General features: G+C 41.7%; 1 protein-coding gene across 3 annotated transcripts in view; it reads right to left on the bottom strand.

The window, feature by feature from the left end:
* TRPM2 (transient receptor potential cation channel subfamily M member 2) overlaps positions 1 to 19,999 on the bottom strand; it is a 419,555-nt gene that overhangs the window by 302,223 nt on the left and 97,333 nt on the right. For all 3 annotated transcript variants that reach the window (XR_011849388.1, XM_072120992.1, XM_072120993.1), the window contains exons 8-9: positions 1,800 to 1,861; positions 804 to 1,004 (exon numbers count right to left, since the gene is read on the bottom strand). Coding sequence is in view for 2 of the 3 variants with exons in the window: in XM_072120992.1 (XP_071977093.1) it covers positions 804 to 1,004; positions 1,800 to 1,861 (263 nt within the window). In the remaining variant the exon portion in view is untranslated. The remainder of the gene's footprint in view (positions 1 to 803; positions 1,005 to 1,799; positions 1,862 to 19,999) is intronic.

Here is a 19,999-nt window from a genome sequence, read left to right as displayed (position 1 = left end):
CTAACATGAAGTACAATATGTCAAGAGAAAACAGTCTCAAAATCACCTGGATATGTAAAAGCCTTCCGAAGTTAAAACCAATTATCAGGAGACAGGGCAGATTTGACAAAATCGAGTCTGGTCATTGAGCTGAAAACTAGTGTCGTTGATAAGGGGTTAAACAAAATCCTGGATCAATGCACTGTGACTGTGGTAATCTTCATAGATTTGATGTTCATGTCATCCTTTCTACTAAAATCAACTTTTAAAATGATGCTAATTAGCCTTAAGGGCTCCAGGGGGAGTTAGTAGAGCCCATCTCTGAGCAGCTTCACAAGCTTTTAGCCTCAGCACACAGTGGGAGGGGGAAGTGTTCCTTGCATACTGTAACAGCCTGCAGCATAAACAGGCTCTGGTAACCACCCTAGCATACCATTAGCATAATTTAAAAGTTCATGGACGCCATGGATAAGAAATATAAGATGATCATTAGAGTCATAGTGCTTGGATCTATAAGTAAGTGTTGTTGGTTCATCAAGGTTGATTTTGATGGTAAAATACCTATAAGTCTCAAAATGGCTGCATTCTTTAGGGGTTAATGCTTAATCCTGCAAAACACTTTTCCAAAACTGTATGACTAAACACAAAACAACAATAAAATACATGTGAGTTTTTGGCTGTTTAAAAAGAAGTCAAAGTTAAAGGGGTATAAATACTTTCGTAATCCACTGTATATAATTAATTGTTATGTACGTTATGTCACATAATTATACTCCTTATTTAATTTGTAATAATAATAAAGTCATATTACTATATAATTATACCTTTTTAGTCCATTCAACAATCTTGTGTTCGGTGAATGTATCAAAAGTATCATAAAAAAGAGTATGTAGTTTTTCCTTGATCAATGAGATTGTGATTTTTGAAATGGGAAGTTGTGCAACTTGAGCGATAACATCAGCCACTCTTCCAGATCCCTCTACAATGACACATGGAGTGTTGTTGTTCATAGCATTGTAGATTGTCTGAAAGGAACACAATAGATACGTAAAGTATTAGATGTAAATATTATAGATGTAATGTTAAAAAAAGGAATATTCAGAGTGCTGCACTGAAGTGGTGCAGAAATGGCTGTGGTTAATTTATTTTAATTTTGAGACATGTATATAATATAATTAATGGGGGTGGCTTTGCATATATAATTGAATTGTTCAAGAGGGTTTGTGTATAATATAATTTGTTGAGGGGGTGCTGTTTATGAATGACACGTTTGGTTGACAAAGTATATAAAATCATTGGGGCACTGAAAATAATTCATTAAGAAGGAGTGCTATATATAATTAACTTAATTCAAGGGAGCAATGTATGCAATGCATTATTTCAAGGGGGTCCTCATGTTTTAATTTTGTGGGAAACTGACTTTTATAATGATTAAAGAAATTCACTAACCTTATTCTCATTTGTTTGGTGGGAAAGTATATATTATTTACTCAGGGCTATAGTGGATTTTAATTGGCCAGTTATGGGGATATTTATTTGGGAGCAAGGTGTGGAACATTATTGTTATACAGGGGATGTTATAATGTAAGTGACTGGTATTCTTAGGGGCACAGTGTGGAAACCCTGGTAAAACTGAAAAGTGAGTGGCAAATACTGTAGTCCACTTGGCTTGGCTTGATCAGAACTGCAGTTAAATATTACAGGATCTGGAATCCAACCTTTCATTTTGCTCATGGCCGCCATAAAGGCATACAGACAGACAAAAACCCTTTTTTTTAAGCATTAATTAAAAGTTGTAAATGATATTTATTGCAACTTACATCAAGTGTGCCAGGTCCTCCCTCTAATACAACACAGACAATTGGAATTTTGATAGCAACTCCTAAAATTAGATAAGGAAGACGACTACTGTAAGACAAGACTTGTATTAAAATCAAGAAAATAAAAACCTTGTATTAGGAAATTAGAAACACTGCCACATGCATTATAGCCAAAAATATAAATTTATATACAAATTTACGTGGTTTACAAAATTAGAAGTCCATCAGACAGAACATTTTAATACATTTAAATAGATAAATTAAAGGGTTTGGCCACATTTCAATAAATCTCTTTTTATTGAATGTTTTTGCATAGATACAAAATGTGTACCATGCGCTACTTACTGTTTTTACTCAACATGTGTTTATATTATATCTCCATATAACACTGTCTGTGTGAGGCCACCAGCATAAAAACAACTGACTCCATCCATTGTGTTTTTATACTGGTGGCCCATATGTTATATGGAGATATAATATAAACACATGTTGAGTAAAAACCGTAAGTAGTGCATGGTACACATTTTTATCTAGGTATTTTACATTTACCGAGGGCACACCGTATCACCAGAGCACACTTCCCACTTGGGGTTTGTCTAATAGGTTGTGAGTGCGGTCTAGAGATTCACTACAGCTCTACTACAGCTTCTACTACAGCTCCTCCTATTCATCAGAGCTTACAAATGAAAATAAAGACACATAGGGAGTCTGCAGACAGTACAGAAGTAAGAAGCAGGAAGGCTGAATCATTTGAGGAACATTATGTAATTATCCACAAGACAGTAAAGGCACATGGACAACTTATGTAAAAGAGAGGCCAACCCTTTCCCTGCCAAGAACGTATCTCATACGCCCTCAAAGGGTGACACCGCTATAGCCAAGGACATATGCGATAAGTCCTCCATTCTAGGATAGATACCTGACACCTAGATTATTCTCTGAAAGTAGAGAATCCCTGAGGTTCTAAATATCCCAAGTTCTAGCCCTCTGAAGTGTGCCCTCCCTCTAGTGCAGAGAGTAGCTTCTATCAGCTCAGAGATAAAATAAATATTGACTTTATATATTGCTAAATTTAATCTCTGTCCGTTTTGTTTTACTTAAATTGAAGGAGAGAATTTACATTTGATCCTCTTTGTCCTATTTGGCTACACATTAACACCACAACCCAGAACTTGTCCAAAAAGTTATATTTAACATGAAAAACACACACATATTCCTGAATAAAGTTTTTATTTAACACCATCCCTCTATAATTTATATCTATGTGAAGGTGTTCTTACTCAAATTCCTATGAACCACAGGTTTTGTTATTGCTTTGCTAATACAATGGCAGACATATTACACCTATCTAAAATTGACCTTCGTGATCTCATTAGCTTAGTTAATATATGCAGGCAGTCCCCAGATTACGGGTTTTGGTTTGTACTTCAGTTGAATTTGTATGTAACTTGTATATTATATAATTGTAACTCCAGATGAAAATATTTTTGTCCCTGTGACAGTGGATTCAGACTGGGTAGAGAGGGCTGTCTGTATCTTGGTCATCTGTGAGTTGGGTGTCCTTAAGTTGGGACTGCCTGTATATGTTTTTTTTTTTTTAAATGGGGTTACTATTGTGTAAGGGAGAGTGCAATAATATATCTGTGTGAAGCTCAATGCAATTTTCCTTCAAAAATTGTTGGGCAGACTCTATGGATTTACAATTTCTTTATATTAGTAGCTTGCATTTGTACATATTTTAGTAGAAATTTAGAATTTTCCTGTTATATCTATTTGCTGCAAAGTTGCATGAAGATAGCAATGTGTATTTATTATAAAGTTATTTTTGTATAAATTTGTGTGTTATATATTTTTAAAACAGATTTGTGGATTGCAACCACATATATGATTTTCGTTTGGCACCATCGGGAGTGTAAAATCTTGATTATGTTAATCTCCACTTTGATGAGAGAACGTATGTTTTCATTGCATTTCAATGCATTTTTATAAAATTATTTGTGTTTGTCACAAAGTTGCAGTATAGTGGTACAAGCAAAAAATGTTAATGAAGACAATCACCAGATTGTCTGCTTTACAAAAATAGAGGGGCCCTTGCATTTGATTCTGTTTAATCAGTTTAACCCCTGTTGACCAAGGCCTTTTTATCAAAACCGGCACTTGTCACTCTATGCAGTTGTAACTGTAGGCGGTTTTTAACTTTCCCAAGGGTTGTTGAGTTTGTTTTTCCGTTTATTTTGTACTTCAAAATAGTGGGAAATTTTGGTTGATATATTTAACTATTTATTTATGAAAAAAGGGTGAATTTGGTAAACATTTAGAAAAAATTTGCTATTTTCAAACTTCAAAATGTTCTGTTTTTCAAACTGATAGTTTTACTACCCAAATTAGCTACTAACATTTACCATATCTCAGCTTTGTGTTGGCGCCATTTTAGAAGTGTCCTTTTGTTTTATTATGACGCTAGAAAGATCACAAATTGAACAGCATTCTCTTAAATTTTCAAGAGAATTTTAGAATCAATCTTAGGGACCATTTAATTTCTGTTAAGTTCTGTTAATATCACCCCATTCTATTAACTTCAACCCTTAAACTATTCAAAACAGAAGGCAGGAAGCTTGTCTACCCTTTATGTATTTTACAGAAATTCAAACAAAATTAAGGTTTTATTTGAAATTTACTAATATTTATCGTTAATACATTCATTTAGCCACAAAATTTACCCACATAAACTAAATAAAAGTAGAAAATGCATCAAGGAATATGTTGGGCAGTTTTTCCCGAGCAAGAGGATACCGCATATGTGGATGTAACCCGCTGTCGGGACACAAGGCGGGGCACAGAAAGGAAGGAGCGCCATTGAGCTTTTGGAGGGCAGAATAGTCTGCAGGTGCCAAGACGTGTTTGGAGGGCCCCTGGGGCCACATTCACACGTGGCATTTTGGTTGTGTTTTGAAATACAATTCAAAGGCTCCACCTGCGATCGCATGTTGAGGTAAGATTGCATTTACTTTGCGTTCAGTTAACATGTTGGAAACACAATGGGGCTTAGTTACTAAGTGTCCGTGGATCACACTTTCGGGGGATTTTTGAAGTTTTCGAGATTTGCACACCTGTGACAGGTATTTAACTGGGGGTTGTGTCACACGCGATCGGATTGTGACACAGCTGCATTGGCATTCATGCGACAGAAATCAGGGGGAAAGGCTGTCGGACGATCCTACTGATTGAGACTGAGGATTTAAGATTCAAATTGTGTCGCAAGACAATGCACCTACATGCACCAAGAAGAAGAAGGTGATCTCCGGCAGAACTGAGCGGGGAAGTGACACATGCAGGATATCGGGGGCACGATCATGGTGAATTGTGCCAGAGTGCATTATCGTCAGACACTCCGTACTTCAATAACTCCTTTGAACGGGTAAGTAAATGTGCCCCAATTGGATTGCGTTTCCAAACGTAACCAAAATGCCATGTGTGAACACCACATACCTTTATCCCAGAGAATTTGTAATATTTTATCACGTGGTATAGGAGGCATATTAACCCCTTGCCATTGATGGTCTTTTCCATTTTTTACTTTCTGTTTATCGCTCCCTACTTTCAAAAATCAATAACTTTTTTTATTTTTCCATGTGCAGAGCTGTTTGAGGGTTTATTTTCTGCATAACAAATTGTACTTCCTTGTGATGATAAGATGGTAAATTTGACAAGAAACCGCATTTGCGCCATTTTCTTGTGGGCTCAGTTTATATGTCTTTCACTGCACATTCCAAATACCATCTCTAATATATTTTTGGTTCGGTACTATCACAGGTATACCAAATTTATATAGGTTTTATAGTGTGCTAAGAGATTTTACCAAAAATCTAAAACTTATGTACCCCCCAAAAAATATTACTTTTATCATATTCTGACTCCAATAACTTATTCATACTTAGGAGTACGGAATTAACTAAGGTGTCACTTTTTCTGGGATGAGCTGATGTTTTCATTGCTAGCATTTAGATTTTAAATCTTTAAAAGGTCTCGGATGCCGGCAATACACGCGGCTCAACTAATGCCGCCTTGTGTTATGATGTGAGCGTGTGTGTGTGTGCAGCAAACTAAATAGCGTGAATTAGGACTCCTGAACTAAGAAAGATAGCTGCCAGCGCATCATTGCTAGGCAGAACTTCATTGGAGCCAGCTAGTTAGCTATCAATGAACATATGGCAGTAACAGCCTAGTTCCTAGGAACAGCTCAGTTTAGACATAACAATCATATTAAGTACCCGGCTCTTTGGTCTATACTGTACCTCTAATCGAGAGACTGGTACTTACCTGACAGAGTGGTCACACTTAGTGCCCGGTTCTTTGGTCTGTACCATATCACTGACCAAGAAACCAAAGCACTTGTGTAGTAATCTGTGGGTGTATAAACTTCAAGATAAAATAGACATAAAGAGAAATTGGGGATATTGATTTAGGTATCTACATACTGTAACCCCAATCCTGTATTTCTCTGCATCTTGAAGGAATAAGCCCAGCCTGTATTTGAGCTTAGTTATCGTCCAGTAAGCTCGTGTACCCCATAATTTTTTATCGAGTTTATGAAATAAAAATTGATTTTAAATGTCCTAATCTACAGGCAGTAAATTTTTGCCACCATGTTCCACAATACAGTCATGGCCAAAAGTTTTCAGAATGATATAAATGTTAATTTTTACAAAGTCTACTGCATCAGGTTTTATAATGGCAATTTGCATATGCTCCAGAATGTTATAAAGAGTGATCAGCTTAACAGCAATTAATTGCAAAGTCAATATTTGCCTAGAAAATGAACTTTTTCCCCCAAAACACATTTCAACTAAATTGCAGGCCTGCCTTAAAAGGAGCAGCTAACATCGTTTCAGTGATTGCTCCGTTAATACAGGTGTGGGTGTTGATGAGGACAGGGCTGGAGCTCAATCTGTCATGATTAAGAAACAATTACACCACTGGACACTTTAAAAGGAGGCTGGTGCTTGGTGTCTTTGTTTCTCTTCTGTTAACCATGGTTATCTCTACAGTCATCATTGCACTGCACAAAACTGGCCTAACAGGGAAGAGTATCGCAGCTAGAAAGATTGCACCTCAGTCAACAATCTATCGCTTCATCAAGGAAATCAAGGAGAGAGGTTCCATTGTTGCCAGAAAGGCTGCAGGGCGCCCAAGAAGGACTAGCAAGCACCAAGACTTTCTCTTAAAAGTGTTTCAGCTTCGGGATCAGACTACCAGCAGTGCAGAGCTTGCTCAGGAATGGCAGCAGGCAGGTGTGAGCGCATCTGCACACACTGTGAGGCAGTGAGTCTTGGAGCAAGGCCTGGTGTCAAGGAGGGCAGCAAAGAAGCCACTTCTCTCCAGAAAAAAAACATCAGGGACAGACAGGTATTCTGCAAAAGGTACAGGGAGTGAACTGCTGAGGATTGAGGGTAAAGTCATTTTCTCTGATGAATCCCCTTTCCGATTGGATTGGAACATCTGGAAAACAGCTTGTTCGGAGAAGACAAGGTGAGCGTTACCACCAGTCTTGTCTCATGCCAACTGTAAAGCGTCCTGCAACCATTCATGTGTGGGGTTGCTTCTTAGCCAAGGGAATCGGCTCTCTCACAGTCTTGCCTGAAAACACATCCATGAATAAAGAATGGTACCAGAATGTTCTCCCAACCGGCCAAGAACAGTTTGGTGATCAACAATGCATTTTCCAACATGATGGAGCACCTTGCCATAAAGCAAAGGTGATAACTAAATAGCTTGGGGAACAAAACAAATACATTAAAAAATCCCCCATAGTCTTGTTACATCTAACAATTACATATAAAATAACAAAAAGTCAAAATTACCTGACAAATCAAACATATAAGGTACAATAAAACAAAATCATTAAACTTGCATGATGAATAACATAAAAGAATTTGATGCAATCCTACTGACTGTAGAATAAATCTAACATGTTAATTAGGGAACACAGTCAATACCAAAAAAGGCAAAATTGAATGACAGAATTGATTTATTTTTTCAGCAACGCCAAAATCGTACCACTGCAAATGAATCTCAACCCGTAACCTTACATTGCAGCATTAACACAAGTACAGCGCAGAGCGTAAAGAGGTTAATCTACAAACTGGCGGCATCCTAAAGGGGTTAAAGGGGTATTCCCATGAAGACAAGTTTCTTAAATATACTCAGGATAACAAAATAACACATTCTCTTATTCACAAATAATTCCACAGATATAATACCAACATGTAGATAAAAAGGTTGGATATCCAGCACTTGCAATTCCATTTTTTTAAAACCATGAAGTTTATTCCATTAAGTTAAAAAGTAGACAAATGTCTTGCATGATCCCCAAAAATAGATCTACGCATTTCAGGCTTTTCTATTTAGTCCTTACTCATGAAGCTATGTGCTACTAAACGTCAGGTAAAAAAGAAAACTAAACAGGTGCATGGACTGCACATAATTGGCACATGTGCATACCTATAAATTGCAAAGCAGGTAATATCTCTATGTATCCACATAATACAGCATAATATAGGAAAAACAGTTAACACAGAAAAATGAGGCACTAATATAAACACACAACATCTTATCGTTTATTCAAGATAAGACAAGAGTAATGTCTGTGTATCCGCATTATACAGCGTAATATAGGGTGAAGTTGTAGTATTTCAAAACCCAGAAAAATTGCGTACAAAATAGTATAAATACATAGAATCTGATCTATTGTTCAGACCTTTGGGCATTCTAGTATCAAGAGAAGGTATCAAATATATGTCCCGATTACACAACTGTTGCATTCTGACCCTGCACCTAGTTGGGGTTGTAACCTTTTCAAAGCCTGTTACTGTGAGGGAAGCAAAATCAAAAAATGCTTGGACAAATTAGATAAACATATATATTATACATATGTTTTGCTATCCCTTTTTTAAAAAGGTGGATAATTCTCCCAATATATTGGATACTGCATGTATTACAACAAGCCAAATATACAACATACTCCAAAACATACTGTTATGTTGCTTAGATTGTGAGCCCCATGGGGACAGGGACCGATTTGACATGCTTTGTGCAGCGCTGCGTAATCTGTGTGAGCTATATAAATAAAGAATTATTATTTATTATTATTATTTTGTCTTACAGTTGATAAAAGTCTGAATGAGTCTTATTTTATCCTTATTACTGTTTGGAAGAGAAATTTCTACCACTAGGCATATAACAACATATGTTTTATCTATTTTCTCCACACCCATAGGTTCTTTTTATACTCAACCACATGTTTCAACGCGATTTGATGTAAATATAGAAGGCAATACTATATTACCCACTGCACAGGCTCTAAGGCAGGGGTCCCCAAACTTTTTACATAGGGGGCCGCTCACTGTCCCCCTCAGACCGTTGGAGGGCCGGACTAAAGTCTAAAAATAAATAGCGGTACATGTGACCGCATCTGTAATACACTGGCACCCCCCTCAATTAATTATTTAATATACCGGTACTGCACCCCCTTGTGAACTATTTTATATATTGGCCCAATTAATTAATATACTGGGACCTCCCTCTCTCCATTAATTATTGAATATGCCTCCCGCCCCCATTAATTACTAAACTGCCCCTCATAATTAATTATTTCCTATACCCGCACCATTAATTATTTCCTATGCTGCCCCTCATAATTAATTATTCCTATACTGCGCCTCATAATTAATTATTTCCTATTCTACCCCTCATAATTAATTATTTCCTATTCTACCCCTCATAATTAATTATTTCCTATGCTGCCCGTCATAATTAATTATTTCCTATGCTGCCCCTCATAATTAATTATTTCCTATGCTGCCCCTCATAATTATTTCCTATGCTGCCCCTTATAATTAATTCTTTCCTATGCTGCCCCTCATAATTAATTATTTCCTATCCTGCCCCCTCATAATTAATTATTTCCTATCCTGCCCCCTCATAATTAATTATTTCCTATCCTGCCCCCTCATAATTAATTATTTCCTATCCTGCCCCTCATAATTAATTATTTCCTATGCTGCCCCTTATAATTAATTATTTACTAATCTGCCCCTTATAATTAATTATTCCCTATTCTACCCCTCATAATTAACTATTTCCTATTCTACCCTCATAATTAATTATTTCCTATTCTGCCCCTCATAATTAATTATTTCCTATTCTGCCCCTCATAATTAATTATTTCCTAAGCTACCCCTTATAATTAATTATTTCCTAAGCTGTCCCTCATAACTAACTATACTAGCCCCAGTCGCCACAATCTTTTTACTGCCCTTTAATAAAAAAATAAAAACACTGTACTCACCTAAGTCTTCTATCTTCTGGCAGGAAGGGGTGCGCGGCCGCGCCATGACGTTATCACGCGGCCGCGCAGCCTAGTTCATGGAGCGATGTGCGCCGGGGTTGTATTCCGGCCACATCGCTCCAGTAATAGTGCTCGAGCGGCCGTTTCCGGCCGCACCGAGCACTATACAGTGACGGGCAGGAGCTTCCTGTCCGGACGGACAGAGGCTCCTGCCCGACTGTTGCAGGCCGCGAGGGCCCGGCGCTGACGCGCAAAGTGTCGGGGGCCGGATTGAAACGGTCCGCGGGCCGCATGTGGCCCGCGGGCCGTAGTTTGGGGAACCCTGCTCTAAGGGATACAAAATGACATCTAGGGCGCAAAATGGTTTTTAATTTATCATCTGCAAACAGGAGTGGTAAATATTTTTTAATGATGTTATCTCTTCATAATCAATGCTGTAGAAAGTTGAAAAAACCACTCTCTTGCAAGCAGATTCCTCATCCCCTCTTGTCCTTTTATCGTGATCTAGTAATAATGATTCTCTAGTTTTATTTTTTACAATACAGTCTTGATATGCTTGGTAGGATGTATCCCCTATTTCTCAATCTATTGGACATGATGGCACATTCCTCTGTAAATGACTCTGTAGTACTGCAGCTTCTACATATGTAGCACCTCCCCATACACACACACACACACACACTTTGCCATTGCTGTAGGACCTGACATTTTACAGAATGTTCTGTGTATATACCTTTAATTGTTATATGTTTAATAAAGAAGGGGCCGGACTACCGAGGTGAAACAGTAGCAAAGGATTGTGGGAAGAAGAAGGGAGGAGTTAAGAGTCGGTCAGTAGTCGTGAGTAGTAGTGGAAGTGAGACTGCAGTAAGAGGCAGAGAAGTGAACAGCAGCCGCTGAAGCATGTCTTAGAGGAGACAGGCACGAGGACCTGAGTCTCAGTGGAGCTCAAAGGAGCTTAGAAGCACAGCACGCAGAGGTTGTATCTACAATAAGCGGAGTGCAGTGCAGCTGAGGAACAAGCAAGGAACACATTGATAAGCATGTGGAAAATCATATTGAGGAGGATAGGTCACCATGGTGGACGGTATTGGTGCCGCCATCATTGCAAGGCAAGTGACATGCACCTCCTCCTCCAACCATCCCCTGTGAGCCAGCCCTAGGGCTCATGACAACATGCTGACCCAGCAACACCTATCTCCTAGGGCTGAAGTCAGCAACTATTATCCTGACTGGTGTCACAAACATTTTCCCACCAGTCCTTTCCTTTCCCTCCCTTTACAAGGAGGCCAGTGGCGGCCCCTGGTTCCCTGTCAGTACCCTCGGCCTAAGGGGATGTGGTGCCACACATGCTCTTATAAATTCTCCAACTGGCAGATTTTTTGGCACATGATGTGGGTGACAACTGGTGGCTTGTAAAATCGAGTTGCCACTAACAGGTTTACGGTACAATGTTACCAGAGCCACAATCGCCCTCCAGTACAATATCAAGATAAGGGATATCTTTTTTGTTGTTACATATATTTAATAAATTCTAAAACTTCTTTCTCCCGACCCCTCCATATAAGCAGGGTGTTGTCGATGTACCTATCAAAAATAAATCTGTTTAAGAAAGAGATTTACATTAGAGCAGTTATATTTCAGTTACCACGAGGAAACATAAATATTTGCTAACAAGGGTAAGAAACATGAACCCATTAGCCACCCTTAGATCTGTAAATAGTAAGACATGTGTAACCATGAGTATATATTGCTGCAAATCTGAAGTATAATCTGAATATTTTTGCATGTTGTGTTTTAATGCTAATAATGATTTGTGTGTGGTGTATTTGTATCCAATATATCACATGCTACCCATATGTAATCTTTAGCTTAGGTTAGCTTAGACATAGTCCTTAAGACCTGTTTGGTATTTTGTAAAATAATGGTTTCTTTTTTACTATTGGTTATAATAACTTATCTAAACAAATACTGAGACTTTCTAGAAGGGAATCAATCCCCAGGATAATGGGGTGGAGGAGAGAGGGGGAATCTCTTTATGTAATTTAGGAAGGGCATGAAAAATGGGACACAGTGGATTTTTGGGTAAAAGAAAATGTGCTTCCTTATCATTATGGATAAAAATTATCAGTAGGATTGTATGTAAGATATTTTATATCCTTTCATCCTCTAACATATTCATGGCTAATTTCTCATATAAACCACTATCCAAAACCACTATCCACCATGCAAACGGTTATGAAGCAATTTTAATGCTGTTTTCTTTGCTCAAGTAAGGTAAGAATTAATATGTGTATTAGTGCTATTTAATTCTTGCAATTTTTTTTAATCACTTTTCTTGACGAGTAGGGGGGGGGGGGGTAGATGGGGTTAGATATTGTAAGAATTAACTGCTAAAAAGAATATGAATATGATGTTAAATGGAACAATGGTGTTTATATTGTTGATGGGTGACTAGATGATTAATCATTAGAGATGAGCGAGCACTAAAATGCTCGGGTACTTGTTATTCGAGACGAACTTTTCCCGATGCTCGAGTGCTCGTTTCGAGTAACGAGCCCCATTGAAGTCAATGGGAGACTCGAGCATTTTTCAAGGGGACCAAGGCTCTGCACAGGGAAGCTTGGCCAAACACCTGGGAACCTCAGAAAAGGATGGAAACACCACGGAAATGGACAGGAAACAGCAGGGGCAGCATGCATGGATGCCTCTGAGGCTGCTTAAATGCACCATTATGCCAAAATTATGGCCAACAGCATGGCCATGACAGAGTGACAGAATGAAGCTAGATAGCATCTAAAACATCCAATAATTGACCCTGACACTATAGGGGACGGCATGCAGAGGCAGCGGCAGCAGCGGAAGGCTAGAGAGTGGCATGGCGACATACCCTAAATGGACTCAGGCTTCAAACCAATGGGTAGCAGAGAGGAACCAAAGGAGGTGAGCAAGAAGCGCTCAAATAATATTGGTACATGATAAAAGTTTGCCAGTATATTTTGTGGATTACACAGCAGGGTGGCGACAAAGTTAACATGGAAGCCATGAAAACAATCCAAAATTCTGCCTGACACAGCTCGTTTGATAAGGGGACGATGTATGGAGGCAGTGAACTAGTAGTAGATTAATGGTGCTGCAGTTAAAACTATGTTAGTTGGTTCTTGGCATGGAGCTGGCGCTCCGCTGCCAGGCGAGCTTTCGCCAATCCAATCCCCTGTCTCTAGGCTACTCCCCAAACAGCACTTCTAAGAACCTTTCGGATAAGATCAAGTGTAGTAGCGTTCTTATAAGTTTGGGATATGGCGGGTGAGGGGAATGTAAACATCTGCGCAAGAAGCGCTGAAATAATATCCGTAAATGAAAAAAGTTTTCCAGTATATTTTGTGGCTTACACAGCAGGGTGGCGACAAAGTTAACAAGTTTGATGTGGAATGCCCTGCAATAGCTCTTGGGCGGTGTGCCTTTTATCACCTAGGCTCAGCAGTTTGAGCACCGCCTGCTGTCGCTAAGCAACGGCACTGCTGCTGTGCCTAGAGCTACCGACTGATGGCGCCATGCCCACGGATGGTAATTCGGAGGAGGAGGAGGTGGAGGAGGGGTGGGAGGATTTGGAGGTATAGTAGGCCTTTGAGACCTGGACCGAGGTAGGCCCCGCAATCCTCTGCGTCGGCAGTATATGACCAGCCCCAGGGTCAGACTCGGTCCCAGCCTGCACCAAGTTAAGTGTAGTAGCGTTCTTATAAGTTTGGGATATGGCGGGTGAGGGGAATGTAAACAGATGCGCAAGAAGCGCATGATGCGCATGGAGCTGGCGCTCCGCTGCTAGGCGAGCTTTCGCCAATCCAAGCCCCTGTCTCTAGGCTACTCCCCAAACAGCACTTCTAAGAACCTTTTGTATAAGATCAAGTGTAGTAGCGTTCTTATAAGTTTAGGATATGGCGGGTGAGGGGAATGTAAACAGATGCGCAAGAAGCGCTGAAATAATATTGGTAAATGATAAAAGTTTGCCAGTATATTTTGTGGATTACACAGCAGGGTGGCGACAAAGTTAACAACTTTGATGTGGAATCCATGTAAACAACCCAAATTTCAGCCTGACAAACCTCGTTTGATAAAGGGACGATGTATGGAGGCAGCTATATGGACGACTTTTGGAGGTAGCAATGGAGACAACGTGTGGAGGCTGCTATGGAGACAATTCAATTTGGATAGTGCCTGTATGTGGCAGTCCAAAAAAGTTTTTAAACCAGAGGAGCAGGTAGGTGGCCCTCCAGAAAAATGGAATAGATTGAGTGCCTGTATGTGGCAGTCCCAAAAAATTGTTTAAAACAGAGGACCGGAAAGGTGGCCCTCCAGAAAAATTGAATAGATTGAGTGCCTGTATGTGGCACTCCCAAAAATTGTTTAAAACAGAGGACCGTGTCGGTGGCCCTCCAGAAAAATTAAATGCATAAAGTACTATACCTAGAGCCAGTGGGCCCTGTCAAAAAACAGCCAGTTTCCTCTGCTTTACTGTAGAAAGAGGAGGAGAAGGAGGAAAATGAGGAGGAGGAGGAGTGGATAAATTATTCAGGTTGAGCTTCCTTCACCTGCTGGAGATTTGAAATTAGGAGAAATCCATGCTTTATTCATCTTGATAAGCGTCAGCCTGTCAGCGCTGTCAGTCGACAGGCGTGTACGCTTATCGGTGATGATGCCACCAGCTGCACTGAAAACCCGCTCTGACAAGACGCTAGCGGCAGGGCAGGCAAGAACCTCCAAGGCGTAGAGCGCCAGTTCGTGCCACATGTCCAGCTTTGAAACCCAGTAGTTGTAGGGAGCTGTGTGATCATTTAGGATGATGGTATGGTCAGCTACGTACTCCCTCACCATCTTTCTGTAAAGATCAGCCCTACTCTGCCGAGACTGGGGACAGGTGACAGTGTCTTGCTGGGGTGACATAAAGCTGGCAAAAGCCTTGTAAAGCGTACCCTTGCCAGTGCTGGACAAGCTGCCTGCTCGCCTACTCTCCCTCGCTACTTGTCCCGCAGAACTACGCACTCTGCCGCTAGCGCTGTCAGAAGGGAAATACTGTTTCAGCTTGTGCACCAGGGCCTGCTGGTATTCATGCATTCTCACACTCCTTTCCTCTCCAGGGATGAGAGTGGAAAGATTTTGCTTGTACCGTGGGTCCAGGAGAGTGAACACCCAGTAATCGGTGCTGGAATAAATTCTTTGAACGCGAGGGTCACGGGATAGGCAGCCTAGCATGAAATCTGCCATATGCGCCAGAGTACCAACGCGTAAGAATTCACTCCCCTCACTGGCCTGACTGTCCATTTCCTCCTCCTCCAACTCCTCCAACTCCTCTTCTTCTGCCCATACACGCTCAACAGTGTAGGACTCAACAATGGTCCCCTCTTGTGTCTCGCCAACATTCTCCTCCTCTTCCTCCTCATCCTCCTCCACCTCCTCCGATATGCGCTGAGAAACAGACCTAAGGGTGCTTTGGCTATCAACAAGGGAATCTTCTTCCCCTGTCTCTTGTGAGGAGCGCAAAGCTTCCGACTTCATGCTGACCAGAGAGTTTTTCAACAGGCCAAGCAGCGGGATGGTGAGGCTGATGATGGCGGCATCGCCACTGACCATCTGTGTTGACTCCTCAAAGTTACTCAGCACCTGACAGATATCAGACATCCACGTCCACTCCTCATTGTAGACTTGAGGAAGCTGACTGACCTGACTACCAGTTCTGGTGGAAGTTGACATCTGGCAGTCTACAATCGCTCGGCGCTGCTGGTAAACTCTGGATAACATGGTCAGTGTTGAATTCCACCTCGTGGGCACGTCGCACAACAGTCGGTGAGCGGGCAGTTGGAGGCGGCGCTGCGCTGCCCTGAGAGTGGCAGCATCTGTGCTGGACTTCCTGAAATGCGCACAGATGCGGCGCACCTTCGTGAGCAAATCAGACAGATTGGGGTATGTCTTGAGGAAACGCTGAACTATCAGATTTAACACATGGGCCAGGCAAGGCACATGTGTCAGTCTGCCGAGTTGCAGAGCCGCCACCAGGTTACGGCCGTTGTCACACACAACCATGCCTGGCTTCAGGTTCAGCGGTGCCAGCCACAGATCAGTCTGCGCCGTGATGCCCTGTAATAGTTCTTGGGCGGTGTGCCTTTTATCGCCTAGGCTCAGCAGTTTGAGCACCGCCTGCTGTCGCTTAGCGACGGCACTGCTGCTGTGCCTAGAGCTACCGACTGATGGCGCCATGCCCACGGATGGTCGTTCGGAGGAGGAGGTGGAGGAGGGGTGGGAGGAGGAGGAGGCATAGTAGGCCTCAAACACCTGGACCGAGGTAGGCCCCGCAATCCTCGGCGTCGGCAGTATATGACCAGCCGCAGGGTCACACTCGGTCCCAGCCTCCACCAAGTTAACCCAATGTGCCGTCAGAGATATATAGTGGCCCTGCCCGGCAGCACTCGTCCACGTGTCCGTGGTCAGGTGGACCTTGTCAGAAACGGCGTTGGTCAGTGCACGGATTATGTTGTCTGACACGTGCTGGTGCAGGGCTGGGACGGCACATCGGGAAAAGTAGTGGCGGCTGGGGACCGAATACCGAGGGGCGGCCGCCGCCATGAGGCTGCGAAAGGCCTCGGTCTCTACTAGCCTATAGGGCAGCATCTCCAGGCTTAGCAATCTGGAGATGTGCACATTAAGGGCTTGGGCGTGCGGGTGGGTTGCACTATATTTGCGTTTCCGCTCCAGCGTCTGGGGTATGGAGAGCTGAACGCTGGTGGATGCTGTGGAGGATCGTGGAGGTGACGATGGGGTTTTTGTGGCAGGGTCCTGGGCAGGGGGCTGACTATCAGCTGACACAGGGGAAGGAGCAGTGGTGTGCACGGCCAGAGGTGAACGCGCTTGTTGCCACTGAGTGGGGTGTTTAGCATTCATATGCCTGCGCATACTGGTGGTAGTTAAGCTAGTAGTGGTGGAACCCCTGCTGATCCTGGTTTGGCAAATGTGGCACACCACAGTCCGTCGGTCATCCGGTGTTTCCTTAAAGAACCTCCAGACTTCTGAAAATCTAGCCCTCGCCGCAGGAGCCCTCGCCACGGGAGCTTCACTAGTTGACACATTTGGCGCTGATGCACCAGCTCTGGCCCTGCCTCTCCGTCTGGCCCCACCACTGCCTCTTCCAACCTGTTCTGGTCGAGGACTCTCCTCCGTCTCAGAAGCACTGTGTTCACCCGGCCTCTCAACCCAGCTTGGGTCTGTCACCTCATCATCCTCCGATCCCTCAGTCTGCTCCCCCCTCGGACTTCCTGCCCTGACAACAACTTCCCCACTGTCTGACAACCGTGTCTCCTCATCGTCGGACACCTCTTTACACACTTCTTCCACTACGTCAACAAGGTCATCATCACCCACAGACTGCGACTGGTGGAAAACCTGGGCATCGGAAAATTGCTCATCAGCAACCGGACAAGTGGTTTGTGACTGTGGGAAGGGTCCAGAAAACAGTTCCTCAGAGTATGCCGGTTCAAATGGCAAATTTTGCTGGGAGGGGGCAGACTGGGGGGGAGGAGGCTGAGGTGCAGGAGCTGGAGGAGTGCCGATTTCGGTGACATGGGTGGACTGCGTGGAAGACTGACTGGTGGACAAATTGCTCGAAGCATTGTCGGCAATCCACGACATCACCTGTTCGCACTGTTCTGGCCTCAACAGTGCTCTACCACGATTCCCAGTAACTTCAGACATGAACCTAGGGAGTGTAGCTCTGCGGCGTTCCCCTGCTCCCTCATAAGCAGGTGGTGTCTCACCCCGCCCAGGACCACGGCCTCTGACCCCTGCAGTAGTTGGACGCCCACGTCCCCGCCCTCGTCCTCTACCCCTAGCCCTCGGGTTAAACATTTTGAAAATGAGAGTTATAACTTGTATTTTTTTTTTACCTTTTTTTTTGTTTTTTTTTGTTTTTTTTTTGTGTTTTTTAGTTTTTAAAACCAAACGATGCTATCCTATTGCTATGGCTATTTTCTAGCCAAGTATTACAGCACACTACTATGCCAGATGAGATGACGCTGAGTTATGAAAAAAATAAACGTAAAATAAAAAAGGAAATGGCAGACTGTGCCTAGTTGAAATACAACCCCGGGCCCTAATAAATTTTCCCACTTCGGTCTTTGCGATGGATATGTGCGTCACTAAAACACAGTGGTCGCAAGTCTGACTCCAAATTGCTCCCAATTTGATAGTAGATGCACTGCAGCAAGTACAGCCACCAGCAGATCAACCAGAAATCAAATATATATAACGCTACTGTAGGCGTAATTAAGACGTTTGTATTCTCCTATGGCTATTTTCTAGCCAAGTATTACAGCACACTACTATGCCAGATGAGATGACGCTGAGTTATGAAAAAAATAAACGTAAAATAAAAAGAAACTGGCAGACTGTGCCTAATTGAAATACAACCCCGGGCCCTAATAAATTTTCCCACTTCGGTCTTTGCGATGGATATGTGCGTCCAGGGGCGGACTGGGAATTTAAAATGGCCCTGGAAAAAACTATAAAAGTGGCCCCATTTTATGGGCGGAGTCAAAACAAGTGGGTGTGGTCAGATAATGTGGATGGGGTTATAACAGACAAATTGTTGGTACATGGCATTACTGGAAAAGATGTTCTTGTTTTGCATTAAGTGAATTTAATGTGCAAAGAATGTGACCTGTCGTTCAGTAAATGATGCAAACACACGACCCGATAAGCCTTAAATACCTTTCCCCTGTGCCATACATGTACAATTCAGAGAAAGAATATATTGATACTGCCTCCTATGTACAGGAATAATGCTACAATAACACATTCAATCCTGCCTTCTATATACAAAATAAAACTACTACCATACCTTCTCCCATATACAAGCCAACTACTATAATACTGCCCCCTATGTACAAGAATATAACTACTATAATACTGCCCTCTATGTATAAGGATATAACTACTATAATACTGCCCCCTATGTACAGGAATATAACTACTATAATACTGCCCCCTATGTACAGGAATATAACTACTATAATACTGCCCCCTATGTACAAGAATATAACTACTATAATACTGCCCCCTATGTACAAGAATATAACTACTATAATACTGCCCCCTATGTACAAGAATATAACTACTATAATACTGCCTCCTATGTACAAGAATATAACTACTATAATACTGCCCCCTATGTACAAGAATATAACTACTTTAATACTGCCCCCTATGTACAGGAATATAACTACTATAATACTGCCCCCTATGTACAAGAATATAACTACTATAATACTGCCCCCTATGTACAAGAATATAACTACTATAATACTGCCCCGTATGTACAAGAATATAACTACTATAATACTTCCCCTATGTACAAGAATATAACTACTATAATACTGCCCCTATGTACAGGAATATAACTACTATAATACTGCCCCCTATGTACAAGAATATAACTACTATAATACTGCCCCCTATGTACAAGAATATAACTACTATAATACTACCCCCTATGTACAAGAATATAACTACTATAATACTGCCCCTATGTACAGGAATATAACTACTATAATACTGCCCCTATGTACAGGAATATAACTACTATAATACTGCCCCCTATGTACAAGACTATAACTACTATAATACTGCCCCCTATGTACAAGAATATAACTACTATAATACTGCCCCCTACGTACAAGAATATAACTACTATAATACTGCACCCTATGTACAAGAATATAACTACTATAATACTGCCCCCTATGTACAGGAATATAACGACTATAATACTGCCCCCTATGTACAGGAATATAACTACTATAATACTGCT

Source organism: Engystomops pustulosus, chromosome 8 (assembly GCF_040894005.1).
Source record: "Engystomops pustulosus chromosome 8, aEngPut4.maternal, whole genome shotgun sequence".
Taxonomy (NCBI): domain Eukaryota; kingdom Metazoa; phylum Chordata; class Amphibia; order Anura; family Leptodactylidae; genus Engystomops; species Engystomops pustulosus.
The sequence above is the reverse complement of the archived record's forward strand: the minus strand, read 5'-3'. Positions and strand labels throughout refer to the sequence as shown.